Consider the following 27,160-nt stretch of genomic DNA (forward strand, 5'->3'; position numbering starts at 1 on the left):
CGCCCGGCCGAGGGAGGGGCTGCGTCCGCCCCCCCGCAGCAGCCCCGGGTGTCCTGGGCAGAGGCGGAGCTCGGGGGCCGATGCGACTCCGGAGCCCCCACTGGATTTGCAAGGGGGACGCCTCACCCCGCCCCACCCCCGCGGCCTCGTTGCTGTGATGCGGGGCAGGCGGGGCCGAGGGGAGAGCAGCACCTGCTCCGCAGCGGTGGGGGGAGCCTGGCGCCCGGCCCGGCCGCCGGGAGCCCGTGTGCTCATGCGCCCGCAGAGGGGTTTAAAGCGAGCGCGGGCCCCTCCGCCGCCCCAGTGCGCGGCCTGGCAGGGCAGGCAGGCAGCCGGGACAGCGCCGACGGCACCCGCCGCTCCAGCCCGTCCCGCCGGGGCGCCCAGGGGTGCTCCTGCCCGGGTCCCCCGCGGGAGAGGGGCGGCGAGGCCGGCCCCGGCCATCCGCGCTCGCCCGCCCCAAGCTTGCTGCTCTCTCCCAGGTGCCGGGGCCCGGCCGCGATGTCGCCCGTCCTGCTGGTCCTCGGTGGGTACCGCTGCCCCCCCCCAGCGCTGCGGGCCTGGGCGGAGCAGCGACTAAACGGCGTGTCTCGCCCGCAGGTGTCTTCCTCCTGGCCGGACCCGCGCGGGGAGGCGACGGCTCTGGTGAGTGCATCCCCTGCCCCCCGGCCCCGGCCCCGGCCCAGCTCCTGCTCCCTGAGCCTCCCGCGCCGCCCCCAGGCGGGGCCCCGGCCGGGCCGGGCCGCACAGGCGCTGCCGGCGCGAGGGGCGGCGGGGCCGGGGCGGGCTGCGGGCAGGCCCGGCGCGCGGACACGGGCAGAGGCGGGCTGTGCGCGCGCTGCTCGGGGGCCCGGCCCGGCCCCGGGAGGCGGAGGCGCAGCAGGTGCCGGCGGAGCGCGCTCCCGCACCGCAGCGGACAGCGGGGGGGGCTCGGGAGGCAGCGACTCTTGGCCCGGCGGTGAGAGCCCGGCCTTCCCCGCACCATCGGCGCCCCCGCGCCGGCAGCCCCGCGAGTGCGGGAGTCGTGGCGGGGCCGGGGCCGGGGCCGGGGTCGCGTCGTGTCTGAAGTCCTGCGGAGCCCGGGGACCGCCGCCGCACCCGCCTCGTGCCCGGGGACAAGCCCGGCGCGGGAAGGCAGAGTCGCCGCTCCCCCGCGGTGCCGAGGTCCCGCCAGGAAGAGGCGGAGGCTGCGGGACGCGCGGGGAGGCTGAGCCGTGAACAAGCCCGGCGTCCTCCTGCACTTAAGGTACTTGCAAGCGACTGCCGCGATGTTAAAGGCCTCTGGCTGTAAGTTTCGGTCCGCTTCAGGCGCCCCCGCCTCCCCCGAGGTAATGAGAATAGGAAATTCTTTGGTCCGGGCTGCTTCTTTTTTTTTTAATCTAAATCATTTTAGACAGTGCTGTCTGGACGATGGTTTTCAAACCCCCGAGTTGCATTGGGACATGCTTCCTTTGATCTCAGCCCCGCGGCCGCGCAGTTCGTTGCGCTCAGGCTGCCGCGGCCGGCGGAGCACAGCGGGGACCGGGGCTGCCGGAAAGGAGGCAACCCCGCGGGGACAAATGTCGAGTAGGACCAAGCACCGGCACCCTGACCAGCAGTCACCCAGTTCCCCTCTTCCACGGTGAAGGCAAAGTCGGGCTTAGCGCCATGCGAGCGGCCGGCCTTGATGTTTTCTCTGGATCTGGGACTTCGCGTGTTTTAAAAAAATCAACTCCCTCTTCGGCACCGGCCGAACCGTGCAAAACACCGGTGTAAACGGTGACTTGAATCTTGGTTCTTTCTCCCTTTATACTAGTCCCAGTTTTATGCTCAACTACATCGAGATTTGTTTTTCTCAGGGACACTTTGCTGTCTCTCATACCCAAACGGCACGGGGCTCGCTGCATCCTAACAGGGAACGAAATTTGGCAGCGGATCCCTGACTGGGCCTTGCCAGCCGGCTGAAAATCGATCCACAGCTGCAGCAAGAAGTAGCAGAGCCGCCAGGGAGGTGAGTTACGCGAGAAGCTGCAAAAAGGATGGCGGGGGGGAGCCTGAATGCTGTAGGAGGGAAGGTCAGCCTTCACCACCCCTCTTTGTTTTCTCGTTTGTACGTGTTTGTTTTAGGCTCCGCACTGAAGAAAGAAGACGGCTGCTCTTGCCTTTCTAGATGGCACATCCTCCATTAAATCCGCCTTAATCTGCGAGCCGTCGCATGTGTTTGCCTGCCTTGCTCCGGGAGGTGTTTTCGTGCCTGAAAGCCTCGGCAGTGGTTGTGTGGGGGCTGCCTCCACGTCCTGACGGCTCGGTCGTGCTTTGACTCGCTCCTACTTGGCGTTTCTCAAAGCGGGGTAGGGAGCGCGGCAAGGGCGGGGGGAGCCTGTCACCCCAGTGCCTGCGGCGACTGTAAGGGGATCCCCGATCCCGTCGGGGGTGCAGCCAAAGAACGAGCGAGGCGGCTTTAGGACAGCTGGGGGGGACAACTCCCACTTGCCGTCCATGAATCTGAGCTTTCCCAGCATCTGTGAGACCTGCAGCCACGCTAGGCGCTGGCGGGGCACTCGCACCGCGGGATAGTCAAAGGACGTCTCTGCTTTTGTGAAACAAGGACTCGTATTCATACCCCACCCCGGGTTTCAGAGGTTTTAGTGGGCGGACGGCTGCCGGGTGCAAGCTGTGGAGCTGGGTGCGACCCTGGCGAGGCGAGCTGCTTTGCAGGGCCCCCGCAGCACAGCCGGCAGCGCTGCAAACTCGCGGCACCACGTCGATGTGGCGGGCATGCCGAAGGAGGGACGGGGGGGAGTGCCAGGGGGCGGGGGAAAGGGTCGAGACGGGAGCATCTTTGATCCGTCCCCCGAGCTCAGGTGCGCCGTGCTCTCCGTGCCACCACGGCCACCCCCGAGCACGGCCCCTCGCGGCCTCTGGGAGTCCTGCTCCCGCCTCCACCCGTGCACAGCCTGGGCTCGGGCGCTGCCGCGGCGCCGGGAGCCGCCGGAATTGCTTGCAAATGTCAAACTAACGCGCGGTCCGGCAAGGCGGCGAAAATCACGTGTGGACAGGCCGTATGTATGCCTCCGAGAGGCAGGGGAGTCGGGGTAACGCAGCTGCGCTGAAAACCCTGAAAAGGAGCCTGTGTGTGAAGGAAATTTCCTCACAGGGAAAGAAAGAAAGAAAAAACAAACAAAAAAACCCGCTCTCTATTGCTAATATACTCTTCCTTCAGTATTAAGCTAAATGTCGGCATGAGGGGGGGGGTTGTCATTTTTTTTTTAACTTCGACTTAGTTTTGTTTAACAAAAATGACAACGATTCCTTTATATCATTAAAAAAATCCACTTGTGCTTAAAGCTTAGCTTCATTCATAGTATCATAGTACTTTGGGTCGAATGGACTTAAACAGATCATCAGGCCCGACCCCCTGCCCGGTGCCGGGATCACATCACATCACCCCAGCCTCCTCTTGAAGACCCCCAAGGTAGGAGACAGCACCACCTTCCTTGGGAGCAATGATCTTGGCAATGATTCAGCTGCAATGATCCTTACTGCTCTCCTTCATGCGCGTGCTATGATCTTTCTGAACCTTAATGTCCTGCCGCGGGAGCTCTGAATTCAAGTATTACCTGTAAGTGTTACCCAGAACCTAGTGGCACACCTGAGTGGTTTGGCTTCCTCTTCCAGAGAGTTTGTGTTATTGTGTTGGCCACGTGCTTCTTCTGGACAGACAGGCACCTGTCCTAAAAATCTTATCTTGATAAGATTTGAAGTAGAGGAGAGGATTAGCTTAATTTCTTCCCCAGAAATAGTCGAACAACAAAAAAAAGCCCCTTGCATCTTTGGACGTTCTCACTTCCCACCCACCTTATTTTTAAGCATTGCATGTTGTATAGGCTTAACTTTCAAACGATGGCCAGACACTTTCGGGCAGAAGGAGCCTTGCAGCTGAGGCGTACACAATTACCGTGATTTAAGCAGCCAGGTTTGGTCACAGGGATCCAGAGGGACCTCAGATATCCTGTTCAGCCTCTGATGCTCTTTAAAATAAGGCGTCTAATGTCAAACGCAGGGAAAACCTCTAGGATGAGCCAGGTATCCAGGTTGTAGCCGTATTGCTCTAGAGGAAAAAGCAATCTGGGCTTATGGCAGAGGTGATGTCTTTTATTAGACCAGTAAGATTTTTGCCACCAGAAAACAACAAGAAACCCCACCCCAAAAAACAAAACAAAAAAATCTTTAATTGCAAGCTTTTGGGCACAAACATCCTTCATCAGGGTGAACCATGGATTTTGGTGTCTTACTGCTTTATGAAAGATTTCTAGATTTTTAGTTGGCCCGAAGACATTAGTACCTTTGCTGATGAAAAAGTGCTTATAACGATTCAAGTATAAAACGGCTTTGAAGGCTAGCATTGCACGTGTGCTCACCTGCGAGGATGTTTAAGTTTGTGAAGCATTTTTGGCACTTAGTCTATTTTTCCCATTGGTACCATCTGCGGCTTATAAACTGGATAAAGGACGGGGCGTAGGCAACAACACCAAAAAAAGCCGGGCGAAGTGGTCAGCGGTTATTTATTTCCAAGGCAAGGGGCTGGTGTGATGCCATGCACCTGCTCGTGACTTCTGGCCCTAAGGTCTTGACTCCCGTGTGACTGATGTGCGCGTGCCGATAGGAAAAGGCGTCTGCGTTTCAGGAAGAAGAAAAAAGAGATGCCGGCGGTCCCCGCGGCGAGGATGTGGCGCATCAGGCGCCCTCCGTGCTGCTCTTGCAGCTCAGGGCTTTCTGGTGCCTTCCCCACCGCGGCGGGAGCGGGGGCGGGGGCAGTGCCCGCGCCGCCTGGGCGCTGCGGGCAGCCGCTCGGGTGCAGACATCGGCACCGCCGGAGCTCGGGGCTGTCCCTGCCGCCGGGCACGTTCAGCCCGGTGCGGCGGGGAGATGGCGGGGCGCAGAGGGCAGCGCCGGGGAGCAAACGAGGCAGCCAGCTGCAGCGTCCCGGGAGCTGGGGAAGAGCAGCAGGAAGCGCCGTGGCCTGCCGCAGAAAGGGCCGGCGCAGGGAGCGCGCCAGCCGGGCCTGCCCAGCCGCTCCCTGCCTCGGGCGCTGCGGCCGCTCTCGCCCCCGTTAGGCAGACCGTCCCTGCACCGGCCTCGCACGCCGCTTCCCTCCGCCAAGCAGGCGATGGGCCGGAGCGAGGCGCCCGGCAATCCCAGCCGCAGCCCGGGGCCTCGCCTTTCCGAGCTACAGCCCGCCGCGCTGGGATTCTCGTTTCTCTCGGGCCCTTTGTTACCGAAGGAGGGCGTTAGCCTTGAGCAGCCGATTAAGCAGCTTCGCGTCGTTGCACTACCGCTTCGTGTCCCCGCCCGGCAGTGAGGAGGTCTGGCGCGGCAACACCCGGTGGAAATCACTGCTCCTCGGGGAGCCGCAGTTGGAAATCTCGCCTCGCTGCACGGGCCTCAGTGGGATTTCCCCCGGAGGCTGCTGTGAGCGTGGCGGGCTGAAGGCTGTCAGGGCTGGCCATCCCAGCCTTCAGCATGTTTCTTTGAGGGGCCCTGGTGTCTTCTGCAGCCTTGCCCTTATGGTACTGTTAAAAGTTACAGACGTTTTGAACTGCCACTCTCCTCCAAGACCAAGGCTTTCTGTTGTGCCCTGTTCTCTTTGCTTCCGGGTCCTTTCCCCCAAATTTCTCCAGTCTTTTCAAACCTGATGAAACAAGGGTTCAAAAGATTTCCCTTTAAGCAGGGAGGAGAACTGCAGTAGGAGGCAAGCTAATAAGCTTTCATGTCAAAATCAAATGAGTGCTTGCCCCTGATAGAGAGCACGCAGATTTGAGAATTGTCCTCCCAACTCCTCAGGTTGCTGATTTCTCTTTTTCCCTTTAGCCCTCACAGCCATCACATGCTTTACAAGAGGACTTGACCTCAGGAAAGAGAGGGAAGATGTCCTCTGCCCAGCAAATTGTCCCCTATGGCAGTTCCATGTCTATGGAAATGGTGTTTATGCCTCCCTTTCTAGCATCTGTGGAGCGGCCATTCACAGGTAAGACAGATGACTAGAAAATATTTCTTGAAAAACTTGTTCTTCCACAAGTGCTAAATCCTAGATCCTACCAAACTTTGGGTTGGTAGGAGAAGGAACCTCCTACTTACTTTAGAAGAACAAAATATAATTGAATAGGAAATTCCACACTTTCTGTCTAAGGACCAGTCCTGGCAACATTTACTATTGAGAGTCGCATCAAGTACAGTGAAATTTCATTGACTGCACTGGGACCATTGCAGTGAAAGCACTAGTCTGAGTAGTAATGATTCTCACAGACCAGAACTAGTGGGATGGACATGAGACTTGGTCTCTTCTCACCCATCACCATCTTAATAAACATCTTCTCCTTGTGTAAGTCTACAATCACTGCAAAAAAATGAATTATGAGTACATCTACATTTGTCTTCCTCTGATGGCTGCGCTGTAGAAAAAGGTCATGCTTCTACCCCAGTTAAGCAATAGGTAGGAGTCAGGTGTTTTGCATCTGGTTTTCAAGGTCTAGAGCTATGTTGTTGGCAAAGGATGAGTCCATTACTAAAACAGTTTTCTTTGTTTTAAGTTTGAGGTTCTCTCTGTTGTATAAAGGATTACATAGGCATAACTAAACATGTTTGTGACTGTTTTTGCTGACCAGTTTGCTTCCTTAAGGCTGCACGTCTCCATCTACAAATTCCATGCATGTAAACACCCCTCACTCTATCATTAATTAGGCATGCTAAATGCATTAGCAATATCAGCATCAGGAGAACAGCTCCCTTTAAAAAGAAGGGAGAGAATAACCCTCTAAAAATCTAAATGCAATTAAAACAAACAATTTTTGTTTATTCTTTTCATATGAAAGCTTCTATATTGACAAAATCTGAACATGGGGAAGTTCTGGATAGGAAATTTACTTTCCAAACCAAGGTTGGGCAATGGTCCAGATACTATCCTCCACCATATACTGAACTCTTCCTGAAGTCCTAATTTTCAGCCATTTGTGTGCACTGTAGAACCATTGTAAGAGCAATCACTTGAACCACATAGCTCTTGAGTGATTGCTTATTAGAGTCAAATACCTAAAGTTGCAGATAAAAGATTTTAAAAGGTAATAAAAAGAGCACACGATAGAGACTTTTGATGCTAGCTATTAAAATAAAGCACTTCACAAACCAAAGGAAATTAAATTTCCTCTGAAGAGTTCTTTACCTGAATTATGAATAGGCCCAATTGATTGAGTTCAGATCAAATTTGAGTATTTATCGCCAATTCACGGCTTAATTCTCCAGTGTTGCTCATGCCAAGTAGTGCTGACTTCTTCAAGTAGTCCTCTTTACTTCAGTGAATAAATACTATATGGCCCATTTAAGAGTGGCAGAATTTAGATCCAGATAATCCCATATATTGCAGCATATGTAAGTTTCTGTGAAAGTTTTGGTATGTTATATTAAAAAGCTTTCTTTCTTTTTGCTATGCCAAATTATTGGCAGGATATCTTTAGTGAGGAGAAAAAAGAAGGGGGTTATATCTACCATGAGGGGAGTTAAAAAAGAATTTGAGATCATAATACCTGGCAGAACTGAACTAGAACTACTGAACTAGAACTACTGAGCCGTAACTGATCCTTCAAAGTTCCTGAGCTGGTGCAATATTGAATTACACAACACTTTGCCCAAGCTGAAGATCTGACCCAATAGATACTTGTTTAACTCTTACGTGTTAAACATTTCTTAGCTTCTAAAGCAGGGGTGGACAATTATTTTGGGCAGAGGGCTGCTTGCTGAGTTTTGGCAAGCCATCGAGGGCCATACGACAGGCAGCTAGGGGCAGATCAATATTAATTTTCTAAATATTTTAGGGGTCCTGCTGGCCGGATAGACTGGTCTGGTGGGCCACATCCAGCCCCCAGGCCACATTTTGCCCACCCCTGTTCTAAAGTCTAGTCAGAGGTCAGATGTTGAGTCTGATCTACAACTTCCACAATTTTTATGTCACAAAAAAGTAACAGTTCTGCTACATTGGCTATAAATTATCTATAGGACAGCTTAATCGCAAGGAATGTACAGATTTTCTGAGTTACTTTGGTTATCGCTAAGGGAACATTGGCAGAGACTTTGTCTGGCGAGGATAACTGGACTTCTGAGCCGAGTTAGTCAATTGGGAAGCTTTGGTTCATTGCCTGCTGCTGTCAGGCCAAATGTAGCAGGGGGGCAGGGGAGGCAAAGGAAGTAGAACTTGGAGGGTAGGGAGAAGCTAGCAAGGAACCCAGCTCAGCTCAGTGCCAAAGACACCTGTGCAGATGATCACAGCCAGGCAGACCAGCCGCATGAAGATACAGCTGGGAGAAGTGCTGTTTCAGGGGAGGGAAGAAGTAGATAAACTTTATGCAGTAACTGGAAACTAGGTCCCATCTTTTGGTCCCTGTGCCCCAAAGTTGCTCATTTAGCTGCCATCCATGACTTCAGGCTGTCAGGAACAAGTATCTTTGTCCAGGAGGTTCTACCAGAAATGCAAACTGCAATTACATGCTTAAAAATACATCTCTGAGTGAGGGGCATGTCTCTTATTTGGAAATTTTCCGGCCCCACTTCCCTCACAGATAGGGAAGGAAAATCTTGATTCTGTTTTCTCTCCCTGTATAACACATGTAGACTTCCTACAGACATATACAGGACATCATGTCTCATTAGCATAAAGACATGGCATGTGGGTCTGTAAGAAGTTTGCTTTTAGGCTGCAGGATTAAGTCAAAGTACATGGCTTTTTTAAAGTGTACGTTACCAGCTCTGCTTTCCTCAACTTCTGTCTTTCCTCATAGTGGAACACTGCCCCTGGAGTTAAAGACTAATGTCTTCTTCTCTTCATGTTGACATGTTTTTTTCCCCTATATTTTCATAGTAACATTAGTTCTGTCAATTGCATGGACAGCATTTTGGCATCATTTTGTAACCCTTAAGCAGTTTCATCAGTCTGATTATGTTACTTTGACAGCAGTTAAGAGAACAGTCACTTGGCACCAACTCATAACATTTTCAAAAATAACTTGTGCGTATGCTAAGGGATCTGATGTGACTTTAATGGATCCCAAAGCACAAAGAAAGTTCAACCAAAGTTTTGAGGCAAAATCGTTTTTGCTTTTTTTCAACCGAAGACAGTATTTCCATTTCCTAATGCTGGATTTTTCTTGCTGCTCCAGCAGGTGTTAATAGGATGGTTTAGTTTAAAACAATATTTTAAAAGCTAATTAATTCTCCCTCCCATATAAGTGTAGAATTGCTTTCCCCCAGCTGAAAGAATCTTAGTCATCTAAGTATCAGGTTGAAGGTTAGCTTCCTCCTTGGAAAAAAGACATTAAGAGTCTGATAACATCAAGTTAGCCCTTCATCACTTCTAGGCTAAGTACAGACATTTGGGGGCAGTAGGGGGAGGTTAAATCAATTTAAAATGGCTGCCCAATAACAGGAAAGTCAGAATGGGGGGTTAGCCGGGGAGTTGGGGATCCAGCAGGCTGGAAGGGATCAGGAGTCTGCCAGAGGTGGGGTGGCAGGTGTGACCCACGAAGGGTAAGGGGAGCAGGCATGACCTGCAGGTATGATGCAGGGACAGGCAAAACCCATGAGGGGCATGGGGAGCAAGTATGACAAGTGGGTGGGATGCAGAGGGGGGTAAGCACGACGTGTGGGTGGTGTGGGGTCCTCCCCAGCAAACCTACAGCCCCATCCCTCCCCCACCTCTCCCCACCAAGGCTTTCTTGCTGAACTCCGGCAGCAGTGAACACTAATAAAAGTGGCTGCACCTGGAGCGGCTTGTGGGATGGGGGCTGAGAGGGCTGGCTAGAGGGGAGACAAGGGGCCAGGGGAGCAAAACATAGACCAATGTGGAGAAAGGGGGGAATGAAAAGAGCAGCCCTGGGGCTGCACAGGGAAAGTGAACAGAAGTTCCATGTGGCAGTTTGGCCTAAATCAAATGAGTCTGCAACTATCCAGGTTTTATCTTGAAATGGGTTCTGCAATTTTTAGACCAGTTTGTGTACATGGGACTTCTGTTCAGTTACAGGTTTAGACTGACTGCCAGTCACTGAGAAGGGCTCTGTAAGTGTAAGGTCAGCAATGGGACGAGACAAGTTTACATTGGGCGGGCATTTTGAACCCAATATAACATCCCAAATGTCTGTACTTAGCCCTTTTAGTGGTATGATAGGCAAATTGATATTCATGCCATTTATCTGCAGAAGAGATGAGTCTTTAAAACTCTAGTTCTATTTGCCCAAAGGGGTTCAAAATGCTTTGGAAAAGACCCAATTGAGAGACTTCCATTAGTTTTGCAGAGGGTATCCATTAGCAAAGGATACTCCTAGTGAGACCAGATAAGTGGTTTTTGCTGTCCTTAGCCAATATTCCCCTCTTCTGCATACTATGGGACAACAAGATGGGCCTCTTTGCATTTATTTAGCTGGCAAGTGCTTTGGAATGAGAGGCACTGTGCAGATTAAACTGTACTTATTACTAGCAGTGCAGCTGAACAAAGGAAATGGGTGAATATCTGTGGGGCACTGCTGTCAGGCAACTAGGGGCAGCAGCAAGAAATGTGGTGAAATGAAATGAAAGGGGTTCCTGGAAAATATATGAAGTTCCACTGTTACCAAAACAGCCCTTGGCACGTAAGATTGGCACAGGAGTAAAGCATAGCAATTTTGTGAAAACAAGTCATTTTTAATGACAGAAACTGTTTTCTTTTCTCCAGGAAAGCCATTTTTCACTGCTAAGGTCTGACACAGGCCTTCATGCAGCATGAATTTCATTATCATGAAAACAAAATTCCAAATTCATTAATACAAAAACAGAAAGATGAAAAATGTGGCTCTTTTACTTAAGTACATATCATCATTGATTCAAAAATATTGGAAGTAATAACCTAGGTAAAACTAATAAAAAGAGGTAGAAGATAATTTAATAAAATCATTTTAATTATATTGCCTAATAAAACATCAAGGGAGTGGGGGGAATGGTAATGATTTTATTTTTCTGATAAGCTTCTCTCTTTAAAAAAAATCAGTTAAAAAATGCAAATGCCCAATTTTCAGTTAATAGCAAGGAGTGTTAACAATATCTGCAAAGAACATATACTCAAATAGATACCAATTTTGGTTTATATAACATGTAAAAATAGAATTAATTTAAAAAGTGTCTAAGCTAATAGGTTTTTCTTGAATAAACAAACAGGATAAATCTCTGCTATTCTGGTTTCAGAGAAGTGATCTTCCAGTTTCAACAAAAATGAGCTTCTTTGTAAATGATTCCATGCCAATCAAAATGGAAAGTCTGTACAAAGTAGACAAGATTGGTCATCTTGTGACTAAAATAAACAAAACATTGTCAGGAAAATTTATGATGTTGAGCCTCCAGTATGAAATGTTGAAGTGAACTGGCTGATGTTATACAAATAAGACATTCAAACAAAGGAAATGAAAAGGAATACTAAGCCTTTGCCATGAACTCAGTGTCTATATCGGTAACACCAATACAAACCAAATAACTTCACCGATATTGGAAACCAACTCTCAAATTTAACACTGGGTGCAACTTTTTGCTCCTTCAATTTTATTTTTTGTACTAGCTGCATTCTGCCATCACTAGGGCTTGAAACTTTCTGGTACTAGTTTTGACTACAACAAACAATAAGGCACCCCTATGAACCGGAGGAGAGCACCCACCCATGTTAAGTCTGGTATGTTTTTAAATAGGCTCATTTGTTATTTCCTCCAAGTTAAATCAGAACTTCTCCTTCTTGGATCAGCAGTTTTGGTTAAAACAGGAAATCACTAGTCTGTGCCTTTCTCTTTTATTAAAGAAAATTGTGGTGCTCTAAAGTCCTATTGCTTTTGTCAACTTTAAGTTATATTCTCTTCTCCACTAAACTTGTGTAAATCCAAAATAATTCTACCACAGGCCCCCTATCTACTTCTGTTGCATATGTATGCAAATGTCATTTTCCACATTATTTTATTTAGGAATGTCATTTTTTTTTAATTTCCTTATTTAATTTTGAAATGTCATACATGGATGCAGTGGTAGAAACATGACTTAATATGCATGAAGAACTACACTATTGTGATATATAGATGCAGATATTAGCTATATTAGAAAATCTGTTGTAATGGGCTTGGACAGTTAGGTAGATTTTTTTTTTCTCCCTACACAAGAGCTCAATTGGTCAACATTTGTGCTGGGGCAGCATGAGGTGCAGACCCAGGGGGAGCATAGGACTCTGGTCACAACTCTTTGCCTGTGCAGCACATCCACTGTTGGAAACTCCACTTATGAGTCAAATAGCATAGGTGGGAAACATGTTTAACAACCATTCAAAAAGTACTTAAAATAAAATAAAAAATCTCTTTTGCTTCCTACTAACACAAGAAGTTCCAGCCTAATGTAATTTAAAGGGGTACAGGCTGTAGAATAATATAGACCCATATTGCACTTAATTATGCAAATACGTTTTAAAAATAAATCATCCTGCCCATGGGCAGATCCAGGAGAGGAGTGAAGTGGATGGTGAGCCATTACTTATTAACACTCTTCAGTAACTCCACACCAACACCATGATGAGTACTCAGTTAATTTCTTTTGTCCCACAACGTTTTTATGAGCACAGAAGTTCTTGGCCTCTTTCCCCATTCCAACTGAAATTACTTGTTTCCAATCTTGTAAGATTTTCTTTTTTTTTAACTGTACATGTAAAGATTTTATTTCAGAAATGGGTTGTTGTGCCATTTTAACTTGTTTCTATTTCTGTAACTCTGGGCATATCTACATGTGCAATTAATGAGCATTTACAGACATGCTCTGGGAGGTAGGGTTGAGGGGACACTTTAATTAAAAGTGCCCAGAGCGTCATGTGCATCAGTGTCCCCACAATGAAAAATGGTGGCAGGATGCTTTGGACTAAAGCTTGTTCAACAAGCTATAATTCAAAGTGCCCCACTGCCATTTTTCAGCACAGGAACACTGATATACTTGATGCTAGAGTCTCAGTAATTACCACGCTCCAGCAGACTTAACAGTCTGCTCTATCACGCTGTAATTACAGCGCATTGGAGCAGCCTCCCTGCACATGAATAGGAGCCCAGTGTGACTGGATATACTGTGGCTTAAATTGAGCCAGAGTAAACTAATCCCAGTGCCACCATCTACACATGTATTTAAGCACCGTAATTAACTACACTGCCATATACCATTGTTTCTAAGGGACTATCTGGCAGCACAGTAAATTAGTCTACCGGGCCCCAATTGCTGCACACGTATAGACAGTGCAACAAATTAATCTACTGTACAGTAAAGCTTTTCATGCAGATGTGCCCTCCCTGTATTAATTGCTTATACCTGCTCTTAAAAACTTCCCCTACTTTTCAAACTTGAACTAATAAAAAAAAATTAAAAACCCAAAACATTCATATTACCTTTTCCATGGACAAGATTACTCTATATTCATCTCTACTTTCAAAATGTCATTGTGTAATAACATAATTAGCTGCAATTAAAATGTCTGTCTTGTAGTAATATCATTTTCTTTTATCCTAGTGGGGTGATCATCAGTACAGGAGGGCCTGTAAGAGTACAAAGCCTGCCCGGGGAGGAAAATTATCCTGCTGTGTATGCCAACGGGATCCAATCTCAGGCACTCACTAGATGGGCTTCATCTTTCTCAGTGTCCAGTAGGTGGATCACATTTATTATTCTACAAGACCTATTTGAAATGTTAACCAAAATCTTAATGGCCTTCAATTCCATGTCTGCATAATCAAACTAAAGGCCCATGGGAAGAAAAGTAGTTGATTTTCTCTCTTTTTTTTTTTTTTAATTGTGTGAGGAAAGTGGAGGATAAAACAAATCACTTTAACGCACTATTCTAGTTGGCCTATTCAATCTGGAGCTTCAGTTGAATTGATACGAAGAAGCAGACCTTACCCTTTGACCAGTCCACTACTCTTTCAGGTGTTAAGCACTCAACAACATGCATCCTAGGGAAATGTACTAATAAGCAGTCCTGACAAAGGCCTCAAGGAAAATTTCTCTCCTTATGTTGTAAGAAACCAAATTGGTAGCTCCTAATACTCCACTGTGTTTTTTTCATTTAAGGCCTTGTCTTGTTGGGTGCTCAACTCCCATAGGACTGAGCACCTTGCAGGATTAGTTCCTTAGTTAGCTGCAAAGTGATTAGGTGCCTCCTTTGGATCTCTACAGGTCACATATCTGTATAGAAACTTCTGTTAAATGTATGTAAAACAAGTGAAAAATATGTTGGGTAGCTCCTCAGCAACATTTTGACAAAACATTATTGTCTTCTTTTCAAAGAATGTTCCAACAGAAGAAGGCATATTTGGTTTCTGGACTGATTATTTTTACAGGAAGAGAAAGCCTCGTTATTGTTTACATAATTTATTTTCTATTAATTAGCTCATATATGCACCTGGTATCCATTACTAACTAAAAGGTTTGAAAAATGCTGAGATGCTTCGAGTTCAAATTTCTTACTGGGAGACAGAGGTTCCCAACACCTCTCAGGATCAGGCCATGAATTATAATTGCATATTTGTCTTAGCTCACAGGCTGGTATTCAATTAGTCATAAATTGTATGTATTTCAGAGTTGAAGGCATGTGGCAGAAAACTTGATTACTTTTTAAACACTGACGTAATTTGAATGCAGTCAGGTCCAACATGCTTATCTTTTCAACATTATAGGGGTAAAGAGTGTAGCCCTTGCAGCTGCTGGACAACCAGTATCAACAGCACGTCCCTCCACAGGTATGAAATATTTGTGTAACAGGATGTCTAATGGACATCTTCCAAAAGCATGAGGAAAGCACCATGATTTATGAATAGTGGATTGAAAGGCTAAGGCTCATAGGTTATGCTTATCTTTTTAATGAAGTAATTTATACACTGTTTTCTTTAACTAAAAGTGTATAGTTTACATGCAATATCAGGAAACATTTGTAATCTGTAGGGCTGATTCTGATCTCCGGTATGTTAATCTAAATTAACACCAACTAGAGTGAATTCAATTTTATACAGGTATTTTCAGAACAGATTTATAGTTAAAGAAAACAGTTCTGTGCTCAGGTTGCTCATTTCCATTAATTAACAAGGACGATAGTGAAGAGAATACTTTCTTTTTAAAAGAGAGAATTTGAAAGAGAGTCTGTCAGTTCAGTTATTGCACTGCTCAGCTACTTGAGCCACTCCACTCAGTCTTCAGTTCAAACATCATGGGCCAATTCCTGTTTGGGTCCTTCAGAATTACTGCTTTCACACCTCCTTCTTGGGGCTCTGTCCTCCATTCACAACTATCTCTTTTGTCTCAGCTTTTAATGCAGCAAAATTTTGCCTCACTGGTAGCAATACAGCTTTGAACCACATTTACTCTGTCAAAGAAATCAATTACACTGGTTTAAAACAGTTTGTTCTTGACAGATCTAAGTTGGCTGCTGCCTCTACCTGTTTTGTCCTCTGGAGACCAGATTCTGTCCCACCCTTGACTTGGGTATCCAAGTGCAATTCTATTCCATCCTTCTCAAGGGTTTGCAAAACAGTTAACAGAAAAGGTAGTTCTTCTTTCTCCTTGCTGCTTTTTTTGTGATTCACTCTTTAGGGTCAGATGATCCAAATCAATATGGATTTTCAGGCACGTGAACACAGTGGAATTAAATCACACAGACATCCAAATCCAGTTAGGGGCCCAATAGATGGAATAGAATCTGGTCCCAGGTGCTTGTAACTTGACTGTTTAGTATTTTGTTCTAGCATCTTTCCAGGTATTGTCATTAGACTGAGTGATGACCCGTGGTCCTACTCTTCTTTCTCTTTAAAAATGGATACAACGTCTTTCTTTTTACTCCTTACTCTCCAGAAGCAAGTGGCATCAAGTTTCCTGTCTGTCCTGCAGTGAAATGCTGTTACTTCACGTCATCATAACTTGACTTCTATATCCACAGTAGACATTCTTTGCTATAGACAATTTAAAGCAAAAATGGTACCCCTTTTTGCTTTTCCATTGAAAATTGTGTGCACTAATAAAATAGGGTCCAATTGCAGTTAGTCCCCTACCTTCTTCCTCTATTTATACCAGTCTCAGACTCTCTCTATTTACACCTTTCTTAATATTTTTTTAACTTAGTTTATCATCATTTCTGTTGTTTCCTGTGAAAGATTCTTCTACATATTACTCTTTGTGTAAAGACCTTTTATTAAGTTCCTTCATGGTGAGATTGCCACAACCCTCACATAGCTATCCAAGAAATATAATTGCTCTGGTTTTGGAGAGGAGGCTGCATTACTCACTTGCTACTCCCCAGTAGGAATAGTCTTAGCTCCAGAATCCATACACTAACCAAATAGCTGGCCAGTTGTAGAGAGAGGAAGTTAGCTACTTCATGAAAAAAGGTAGAGAAATGAACTCATTTCCTATAGTAAGAGGGAAGGCAGGAGTCACAGCTGATTATCTGATCTGCTCATGAAACTGTGCAGCTGGATGTCATGCCTTAATCTGGACAGATTGCAAAATTAAAACATAACCCATACCACCTTCTTGCATTCTTTTAGCTTCAAGGCATGCCATCTTCTCTTCCATTTGTAGGTCCCTAATAATTTGTGCTGTTTCCTACATTTTAGGAAAACGACCTAAGAAACCCCTTGAGAAAAAGACTGGGAACAAAGGTAGGAATCCACATAATTAACTTATGCAAAGCAAAATGCTAATGTTTATTTGACTTTATCTTAATCTAATTATCCTGGGTGTTCACAGAATGTAAAGCAGATATTGCTTTTCTGATTGATGGAAGCTTCAATATTGGGCAGCGCAGATTTAATTTGCAGAAGAACCTTGTTGGGAAAATATCTGTGATGCTGGGAATTGGAGCTGAAGGACCACATGTGGGAGTTATACAAGCCAGGTACCCAATTTATTTTAAGGAATATTTACAAACTGGGTGATTAATAATTAGAAACTGAAGAATATGAAAAACTATCAGCAGTAGCTTTCTTCTCAGAAATATGAAAAGCTGAGAGACATCCAACTAAAATCACTTAATTATAGGAAACTAGATAGCTTACAAGAAGTTCCTAAGGCAAAATATATTATTAATAGAATAGACTTGAACAAGGTACCTCCCATCCAGTGGTATATTCAGTAGCATCCCTGTAATAATAGGAGCAATACTGAAGAATGTATTTGGCATTTTTCATCTCAGTTAACAACTAGAAAAAGGAATCAAGCCAGCAATATTGACCTGCCCTATATCTTCATAACAGTGAGTGGCCTGTGGGCCACTTTTGGTCTGTAGACCACACATCAAGGTGACAAAACCTTTCATTTCTAAATCTCCAGATTATATACAACATGGATAATGACAGTTATCCCTTATGGTAGTGTTTTCATATCTATGAAGAAAGTTAGTTATCTCAGTCCAGTCCTAAATAGATACGTATCCCATATACAAAGAGACAACTGTGGGAATATGTGATTAAAGTTTGACCTGATACTGGCTGTGCTGTAGAGAACAAGATCTGGGTGTCTATGCTTTCAATCCAGTTTGATTCAGTCATATAATTCACCTTAGAATGAAAGAGAGGAAAAAGAACTCAGCAGCTGGGTCTGGGAACTCATATTCTCTCCAATTCTTTTAAGCAATACCATGAATGTTAATACAATACAAAAAAGAAAGCATCTTTTGTCAAGCTACAGGTTCCAATGTCCAGTATGTCTAAGGATGGATTTAAACAACACAAATCAACTCCTTGTAATTTTCCAAAAGACACCAGCAAAATCCATTTAAATAGCAATGCAACTTCCAGCACAGTAGTGAAATCTTTTCTTAAACTTCACAGAACTACATTTAGTTTTGTGGTGATCATGATTCAAGTACTGTAGACCTGTTGTTGTATGGTAGTAGCTTTCCAGAATGTAACAACTTTGGTATATTCTTCTGGGATATAAGTAGTAAAATCTCTGCTTTTGTCTAAAAAATGGTTCTCACCTGCGGTAATCTAGCACCCCTTCAGGAGTGTGTTGCAGGCACCACAGTGCAGACAGTCCTGTATGCACGGCTGGGGCACATGGACATGCTCTTGCATTAGGGTTGTGCTGGGGCACCCTGACTTGAAAAAAGTTGAAAACCACCGATCTCGAAAATTAAAACATCTGTTGGATTAACAAGTGATTTCCATTTTTCATCAAGAAAGCATGCTTTAAAATATGGCTCTGTTTCTTCTGTAGTAAAAAATGAATAAGAGTTAAGATAATTTTCCAAGGGGTACCTCAAGTCTAATGAGGTTGAAAACCATTGGCCTAACCTATTCTTAAAACTATACAAACAACCTTGTCACACAACCACCAGGCATACTGCCCCAAAATACCAAGAACACCCTAAGTATTACCCTAACACGTAAAGCAAGGGAACAAAGGCATCATCAATGTCCTGCCACTGCAAGGATGCAATTTGTTAAAATATACCTGAATCAAAATAATTGTTTGAACTGAAACACAGACAGGGCTCTATACAGGGTATAAAAGACATCAAAAAATTATCACAGAGCCCCCCTCCCATACACCTGCCTGTATCAAGAGCAACTCTAGTGGAATCAAAAGACTTGTATGAATATAAAACTGGGATGAAGGGAGAATCATTCCCAGAAAACAGAAGAATTATCAAATATGTATTTGCTATCTTGGGATTATAGGGTGTTGTAGCATGTTGGGGTCCCAGGGGTGGCTGTGATGTCCCCTGGTGGCTCCATGACCATGCCCTGCTCCGCCCCTAGGGCGCCTTCCCTTCTTGCCCACCACACCTTAATGAAATACTAGTAATAATAGGGAGGCTGCCCACAGACCTTCATATGGCTCCAGTCCAACTGGTCCCTTGCTGGGTTACTCTCATCTCAGGCCCTTTACTGGGCTGCTCAGGCTGATGGGGCCCCGCACAGCATCCAAAGTCTTAGGGGCTAATTACATGACTAATCTTCCCCTACACCATGCCCCAAGCCTCATGGGCGTTACGCTATCATTGTTCTCCTGTTGGGGCTTCAGCCTTGTCGGCCTCTGCCCCTTTACTCTCAGCTAGACCTTCTAGACACCGATGGGACCTCCGTATACACCCCTTATATTCCCAACCCAAACCACCAGTATAAGGGTAACATAACATAAGCCCCTGAGCTATAACATAAACAGCAATATTGGAAGCAGCCCCCTGCCATTTTAAGAGGGCAAACCTTCCTTCACCCCTTGTGCTGGTATACCTCCCAGCCTGGGCTCCATGTGAGCACCCCGAGCCTCACTGTTCCTGCAGGCAGCAAAGTCTAGCATCCCTGGGTAGCTCTCCTGGGCAGGAGTGCCTCACCCTGTGGCTGGCAGGTCTAGACCAGCTTGCTAGCCCAGACATTAGGCTTATATGCTCCTAGGGCCCTGCCCACTTCCGGTGGGTAGGCTGCCTGCAAGTGCCTGCTAATTGCCTCATTTGCCTGGGCAACCGGCAGCTGCTCTACTCTGCCTAGCTGGCAGTTGTTCCTCGCTGAGCTGCTTTTATCTGAAAGGAACAGGGAGCCCCAGGCTGTCTGTTACAGGCACTTATAGACATACTCCAGGACGTAATAAGAGTGGCACTGAGAGCTGCTCTAATTAAAGCTCGTGGAGAGTCATGTATCAGCTGAAGGACCACATGTGGGAGTATTAGCATCCCCTCACTGAAAAATGGCAGCAGGGGTATTTTAACTAAAGCTTGTCGAATGAGCTTTAGTTAAAGTACCCCCCACTGCTATTTTTCAGTGTGGGGACACTGACACATATGATACTGGAATCTGCGGGAGTATGGTAACTACCACGCTGTAATTACAGTGCGTTGGAGCAGCCTCACTGCATGTATATAGGCGCCCCTATACTCCAACATACTGACCAGAACAAGCGAAGGCATTTGCAGTTCAGCGTCTTGAAGAATCAGGCCATTACTGGAAATGCAAAATGAACCCCATGGTGTTTCTTGTAACTTAAAAAATAGTTTTAGACCCTCATCCTGTATTAGGATCCTCTAGGGCAAGCTGATCCCATTCTTCAGCTATAGGGATCCATTCTAGTAGATATGATGCTGAATCAAGTCTTTGAATTAATAAAAGTAGTTCTTTTGAATTGGAAATGGTATCAGCTGATTTTTACAATTGATGTGATACAAGTAGTTTAAGCTTTTTTCAGTCTGTTGTTCACCCTAAACTGGGAGTAATTCATTAGTGTACAGTGATTTATTTTTAAATGGTCATGTTCACAGTGATATATTCATGTTTACAGTGATATAAGTAAAAATAAAATTTGTTTGCATCTAAGTATATAAAATGAAACAAACACATTTTAAATTAAGCAACCAAAAAAAATCCGCACCTTTACTTAACGGTCTTTACTTACCCTTGCTCTAAATCTGATTTGCTGTGCTATGTTTAAAATAGTCACCAACACTGCAAAAATGATAGTCTCAAATCTTTTATTATAGTAACAGTTAATAATTTTATTTATTGTTATTTATTTTATTAACTGTTACCGGAAAAAAATGGATTTCTAGATTCTGAATGAAAACAACAACCAGTTCATTTTATTATTAGTCATGCGTGGCTTTGTTCTGTTGGGTTTTTTTAACTGGTGTTTTTATTTTTCATGTAGTGAACATCCAAAAATTGAATTTTATTTGAAAAACTTTACTACTGCAAAAGATGTTTTGTTTGCCATAAAGGAAATAGGGTTCAGAGGAGGCAATTCTAATACCGGTGAGTACAAGCCCTGATCAAAGGAGAAATTATGTGCTTTTAGACCTGCTACAAAGCAATAATCTAATTATTTTACTCTAAGACTCACAATCTAATTATTTTACACTAATACTTACAGTGAGAACAAACTGTATCCGAACATTATTCTGAGTGTCACTTGAAATACTACGTTAAAATGCTGACCATCAAAAATTTAGTTTTTAGAAGTTATTTTAATATATTACCTCAAAATACAACTGATATAGTCATTTCCAACATTGAAATGATAACTGAATTCTTCACTTGTAACAGCTTTGTTGCTTGAAACAAATTCATATCCTATAGGATTATAATTTCATTGTCATAGAACAGATTACAGATTGGCTGAAGTAAGCAAGAGCAGAATTTCTCTCTCAATATCCATTGGAAAATACTACAGTTTACAATGATCTCAGTCCTCTCCAGTTAAAAGCAAATATCATGCAATATGATAGAAATACAGCTAATTTGAGGAAATGAAGACTGCTAACATTTTGTGTTTTCGCATGCAATGTAGTGTGGAAAAAGCAACTCAACATAACTAAAAAAATGTTTTCATTTATAATCCCAACAGTACAGTCGTAAGAGTTCTGCCTGTGGAAAACTGAAATTACATACAAACATCCTTTGTACCAAATGTTCTTACTTTCTCTGTATGTGGGTGACTTTTTCAGGCTGTGATGCTCCCATCTAGGTACTTTTAGTGAAAACAATCATTTCCTTTCTGCCTGCTATAAAAAGGTGAACTCAGACTTATTAAATTAATGCAGACACTTAAAATCCCAGTTCCAACATAACTTTTCTGATTTTCTTCCTTCTTTTCAAAACTAGGAAAAGCCTTGAAGTTTACAGCTCAAAGATTCTTCTCTATGGACAATGGATCACGCAAAGGGATTCCTAAGATCATAATAGTTTTCTTAGATGGCTGGCCCTCAGATGATTTAGAAGAAGCTGGTATAGTGGCCAGAGAATTTGGTATCAATGTATTCATTGTGTCTGTAGCAAAACCCACACCTGAAGAGCTGGGAATGGTTCAAGATATTGGCTTTGTTGACAAAGTAAGCAACATATTTTTTTATATTATTTAGTTTCCAATTGTAGGTGTTACATATTCCAAATGACAAATATACTGAATTCCACATGAAGGCACCCAGGTTTCTGCTACTGGACTTGTTCAAAACCAGCTAAAAGCTAGCACAGCTCCACAGGTCAGAGCCTAGCTCTGGCCAACCCCAGGGACCATTGAATGGTATTCTCAAAGAGTTCTCCACCTACTGCAGCAGACTAGCCCCATCCCTCTAAGCATCTCTGCACCACCTGTTTCCAGGTATTTGTCCTCCTATTACTAAATTATATAGTGGTAATAACACTTAACTAAGATCTGGAAGACTCATGTTCAAGTGCCTAATGAATAGCTAATTTATATAAAGAGTGAAATAGCTCCACCAGGACAGAGGGAGAAAGACCCAGCCTGAAAAATCCAAGAGCTTGCTGGGCAGGGCATTCTCTGGAAATGTAGGTTTTAATTTAACTTCTGGCTATCTTAGGATGCTCCTGGCACAGCTGGGTTCCTTAACGTTCCAGCTCTGCTCAGACATTATATAGGGAGCCTGGGCCCATAACTTAGGGCTGAATCGGCTACCATCAGAAGCCATGTCCAGACGACTGCGGCTGTGCGGTATGTGGTGCTGCAGACACGTGCAGGAGAGAGGCACTGTATTATTAAGGAAGTGGGCTTAGATTTCTACCAGACTGATGACTAAATAGAAGGAATTAGACATCTGACTGTATGTTGTATCCGCAATTCATGCTCCATACAGGACGGCGTTGTAAAATCAGAAGCTGTCACCAAAAACTATACATTTATTTTAAAGCTAAATATAGAACTCTCAATGCTTTAGATTAGTTAGCCCTTTAATTTAATAGTTGAATAATACAGTTAGAAATTACAGCTTTTCTCCTTTACATTTATATGAATATTGTAAAAATACCTAGCTTAGAACCCACAGAACAATGGGGTGGGGTTGAAATTTGACATGAAAGGTATGTCTATACTTAGTTCCACCGCCAGATCCACAACTTCAGCCCCAGTTTGCCAGACAGCCTTATCACAAACCTCTTAGTTCAGACTGTGCTGCCCCAATCTTCCCCGGGTCTGGTTCTACCTTGCAGTGTTTTCAATAATTACCAGAGTATCGTGAATCTATCCTTAAGGCCTAATTTTGGGTGAGAAGCTTCAGTCAACTCGAGCTGAATTTCTTGTTACATCTCTTTTCTGAAAAATATCAGAGTCCAAATACTTGTCATGCTTTGAAATAAAACATTTACATATGTTTTTTGATATTGCATTCACCAGAAGGCTCTTTTTTGTTTTGCTTTGCTAAACAGGCTGTCTGTCGGAACAACGGCTTCTTCTCTTACCAAATACCCACCTGGTTTGGTACTACTAAATATGTAAAACCTCTTGCGCAGAAGTTGTGCACTCATGAGCAAATGTTGTGCAGCAAGACCTGCTATAATTCTATCAACATAGCTTTTTTGATAGATGGCTCTAGTAGCGTGGGAGACAGCAACTTCGCCCTTATGCTTGAATTCATCAGTAACGTTGCCAAAGCCTTTGAGATCTCCGACATTGGCTCCAGAATTGCAGCTGTGCAGTTTACCTACGATCAACGTAGTGAATTCATTTTCAGTGACTACACCACCAAAGAAAAGGTTCTCACTGCAATCCGGAACATACGTTACATGAGTGGTGGTACTGCTACTGGGGAGGCCATTTCTTTCACAAACAAAAATGTGTTTGAACCGGTAAAGAATGGACCCAACAAAAACTTCCTTGTTATTTTAACTGATGGTCAGTCTTATGATGATGTAAGAGGGCCTGCAGCTGCTGCACACAAAGCAGGTAAATGATACACCTATGGAGATAAAGCTACTTCTCTAGTATCTTTTCTTGCAGAGATTTCAGCCACATTTGTGACTATTAATTCTCATTTTACCACAGAAAGTTACTTGGGTATTGTTGCACCTTTTGTTCAAACTATTAGTCCAGATTTTTGGAGCCCTGAAAGGTTGTTTGTATGAGGATGAGAAACCGAGATACGAGTCACATATAATCTGGGTATAATTGTATTAATTCACAAAAATGCGCATGTGAGCTCTCATGTCCATAGACATGGAAATAGCAAACAGTTGCAGGCTATTTCCTTGCTTGAAAATCTCCGGCTTTGCAACTCTTGAAAGTGCTGGTCTCAAGAAGTTCTGTCTTGATGCTTCATCTCAGGGCTGTTTACTACAGGAAGAAATTCAAGTATTCCTTCTCCTGGGCCTCAAAATGCATGTGGCATATCTCACTGGTTTTAAACAGGGTCTCTGATTTTTTTTGGATTCAAGACTCACTCAACGGCAACTATTAACACCTTTCAGCATAACATTTAAACTGTATATTCCAAATTAGAAAGATGAGATTGACCAGTAGAAGTCACAGAATTTAAGACTAGAGCTGATGTTTCCTGGTTCCTAGCTCGGCACACACTGAACACTCGATAATCCTACCCATTTAAAAATATATATATACAGAACTCTGATTCAGTCAAAATTGTATAAACCAAATATCCTATTTGCAAACTGGAAAGTTTTCAAACTCATGTCATCGGAACTTCATCTGACAAAAACATTTTCTGTTTTCCTATTAGTTGCTCTTTAGATCTTTCCTTCTTCCATTACTGACAATTGAAACATTTTGTAATTTAACTTATATAAGCTAATCAACTTATTTCAAATAAAAATCAAATCTAAAAGATCATGATAAACTCCAGTTAGAAGATGATCTGTTCTTAAATTTGAGATGAACATCATTATCATCATCATTCTTTAAGGAAGACAATTACAGTTAGTGGTTTTGGCCAAAAATGTTCTTGAGCTGCTGTCACTTGAATACAATAGTGATTCATTGTTACTTTCCATAAAATCTTTTGACAAGCCAATTAATCCAACAGGTTGGATTCCTATTCCTGATGTGCACTCACACTACTTAATTGTATCACTACTGTCTTCATGCACGGCATTGTATAAAAATATCCTTATAGGTTACCCCATGGTTTCACCAGGCTTCTTACTGAAAGCAGGCATTCAGGGCCTGATGCTGCTACTTCTGCTGCTCTGGTGCTCAGTGATGAAAGTCACATCTATGAAAGTTATTTTCTTTTTATTTACAAATATCTCAGGTTTACAAATTGTCTCTTACTCTATTCTAGGTATTACAGTTTTCTCCATTGGTATTGCTTGGGCACCACTGGATGATCTGAAAGCCATGGCCTCTGAACCGAGAGATACTCATACTTTCTTCACAAGAGAGTTTACAGGATTGGAGCAGATTGTTACTGATGTTACTAGAGGCATTTGCAGAGATTTCTTGGACTCTAATCAGTAAAGGAGAACCTGTTGGATATTACTACTTCAAAACTAAATCAGGAAAGCTGAGAATGTCTCTCTAAAGTGCAAATGTTCCATTCGTTTAATATGCAGTCATAATGTGTTTGAAAAAGTTGCAAAGGCTGCCTTCTGCTTTCTGTATTCAAACAAAGCTTTCATTTAACAAGTTGTGTTTAATTAAGGATTGCAGAATTTGGCCAAAGGTTACCATTTTAAATATACATTTAACATCCCAGAATTTAAATTTAAAGCTATGCATATGTTACACTTACAAGATATCAGCTGTATAGAGAAATAGATAATAACTTAGTTCTCACATTAATGTACTGTCATTTACCAGATGTCACCTCATAAATGAAAATAACTTTAAACATATAACACAACAACTTTTATAGGATCTATACAAATTAAGATACTACATTTATTCCAGGAGGCGCTGTTAGTATTGTAATGAAAGGACTAGCCTGGGAATCTGTTGTTTTTACAGAAATATTTTCAGTATCAGGTGTGCAGCAACAACTATTTACCTTAAAACTTAGCATTTGAGTCAGTTCTGATTGTTCCAAACAAACCCGGGAGTGGCAGACTTTACATACATAGGTTGTCTCTGGAATGAATGGCAATTAATTCAAATTAGCTTCCATTTTCCTGGGAAAAATATGTCAAGACACTTCCCAGGTACTTAAAATGGGACAGTGGATTTGCACTTCCATGGAATCCCAGGATAAAAGAGTTTATTCAGGGTGAAATTTGACCTCCATTTTACCCATCATGTAGTTTCTAATGTGATGTGTGTCAGATCTTTTAGGCCTTATCACCTTGGCAAAATGTCTTCCAACTGCTATTCAATGTTAAATTTCCAGTAAATTCAAAAGGTCTGATTTTTCTTCTCTACCTTCCTTGTTGGACAGTCATTTAAATATGGGTTGAAAATGCTAGTATGCTTAGTAGTGTTTACACGGATTTTTTTAGAGGTATAAATGAGGTAAAGTTCAAGGCACAGAACAAGGGCCAAAGCAATTATATTCACCCTTCAAATGGGAGTTGAGGACATTAAGACTGAAAACCAAAAGTAGCTCAGATGACCAGCTTTAATTTGCCTACAGCAGTTTACCAAAACCAATAGAGAGGACTGTAAGTAGGAAGAGGGAGAGAGATGGGACATGATGACCAGCAAATGATTACTTTTGCAGCAGCTGTTTGATACCAGTTATAACATCTTTAAGCCCTTACTAGTGTGGGGTGTTAAACATGAAAAAATTCTTGAACATCTCTTCCATTTGCTTACACCTATAAATGTACACATCTTTGAGATTAAAATTAGCAATTCATTGCAAGAGGTGTTCAGACATCTGAAATTAACAGTACATTTTGATTGAAGTATTTTTGGATAACCCAGTTTATTTCAGGTAAGATTCTGTTAACAAAACAGCACTTTCCTGTTTAAATATTAGTCTGGGGTTTCTTTTATTTCTTTCAGTTTGTGCTATTGGTTGTACAATTCTAACTAGATATGAATGGTACAGAAGGGATGATATTTATCAGGCTTTTTGTAGTGTATTTTTTTTAATAACTTATGACTGGCAATATATTACACTAAACATGAATGGCAAGGATGCCTTGTATTTTTCTATGATTGTTATCCTTAATTTTATGTGTGTTTTTAGATGTGGTTTTCAGCTATTGCTGTAAGAATCAGCCACGTATTCAGAGACAACATCAACATTGTGCAGACTATAAAAGTTTTGCCCAGTTAGCTTTAACTTTTTTATATGAAAATACACGTATTGCAAGTACATTTTTAGACTGGGACAGCAGATAGGTATTACTATTCTGTAATGCAAAATCATTCTGTGATGAGATAAACCTCCTGTAGTACAGATCAGATATGTCAATAAAGCAAACAACATAAAGAA

At 43.6% G+C, this 27,160-nt stretch overlaps 1 protein-coding gene across 1 annotated transcript; it reads left to right on the forward strand.

Moving 5' to 3' along the window:
* The first annotated feature begins 224 nt into the window (after positions 1-224).
* COCH (cochlin) lies at positions 225-27,160 on the forward strand. Its single transcript, XM_090033547.1, has 11 exons — positions 225-526; positions 601-645; positions 5,851-6,007; positions 13,570-13,703; positions 14,733-14,795; positions 16,662-16,706; positions 16,795-16,942; positions 20,689-20,792; positions 21,642-21,868; positions 23,199-23,715; positions 25,067-27,160. Exons 1-11 carry the CDS (start codon positions 502-504, stop codon positions 25,240-25,242), a joined length of 1,641 nt encoding a protein of 546 aa, XP_089889673.1. The 5' UTR covers positions 225-501; the 3' UTR covers positions 25,243-27,160.

The sequence above is a fragment of the Crocodylus siamensis genome, chromosome 2 (assembly GCF_052110815.1).
Source record: "Crocodylus siamensis isolate JL-2025a chromosome 2, ASM5211081v1, whole genome shotgun sequence".
Classification (NCBI taxonomy): domain Eukaryota; kingdom Metazoa; phylum Chordata; order Crocodylia; family Crocodylidae; genus Crocodylus; species Crocodylus siamensis.

Excerpts from the sequence above, each read along its gene's own strand:
- COCH (XM_090033547.1), top strand. The coding sequence starts at position 502 with ATGTCGCCCGTCCTGCTGGTCCTCG. Across the intron at positions 13,704-14,732 it reads TTCATCTTTCTCAGTGTCCA|GGGTAAAGAGTGTAGCCCTT; the intron begins GTAGGTGGATCA and ends TCAACATTATAG. Across the intron at positions 14,796-16,661 it reads AACAGCACGTCCCTCCACAG|GAAAACGACCTAAGAAACCC; the intron begins GTATGAAATATT and ends CCTACATTTTAG.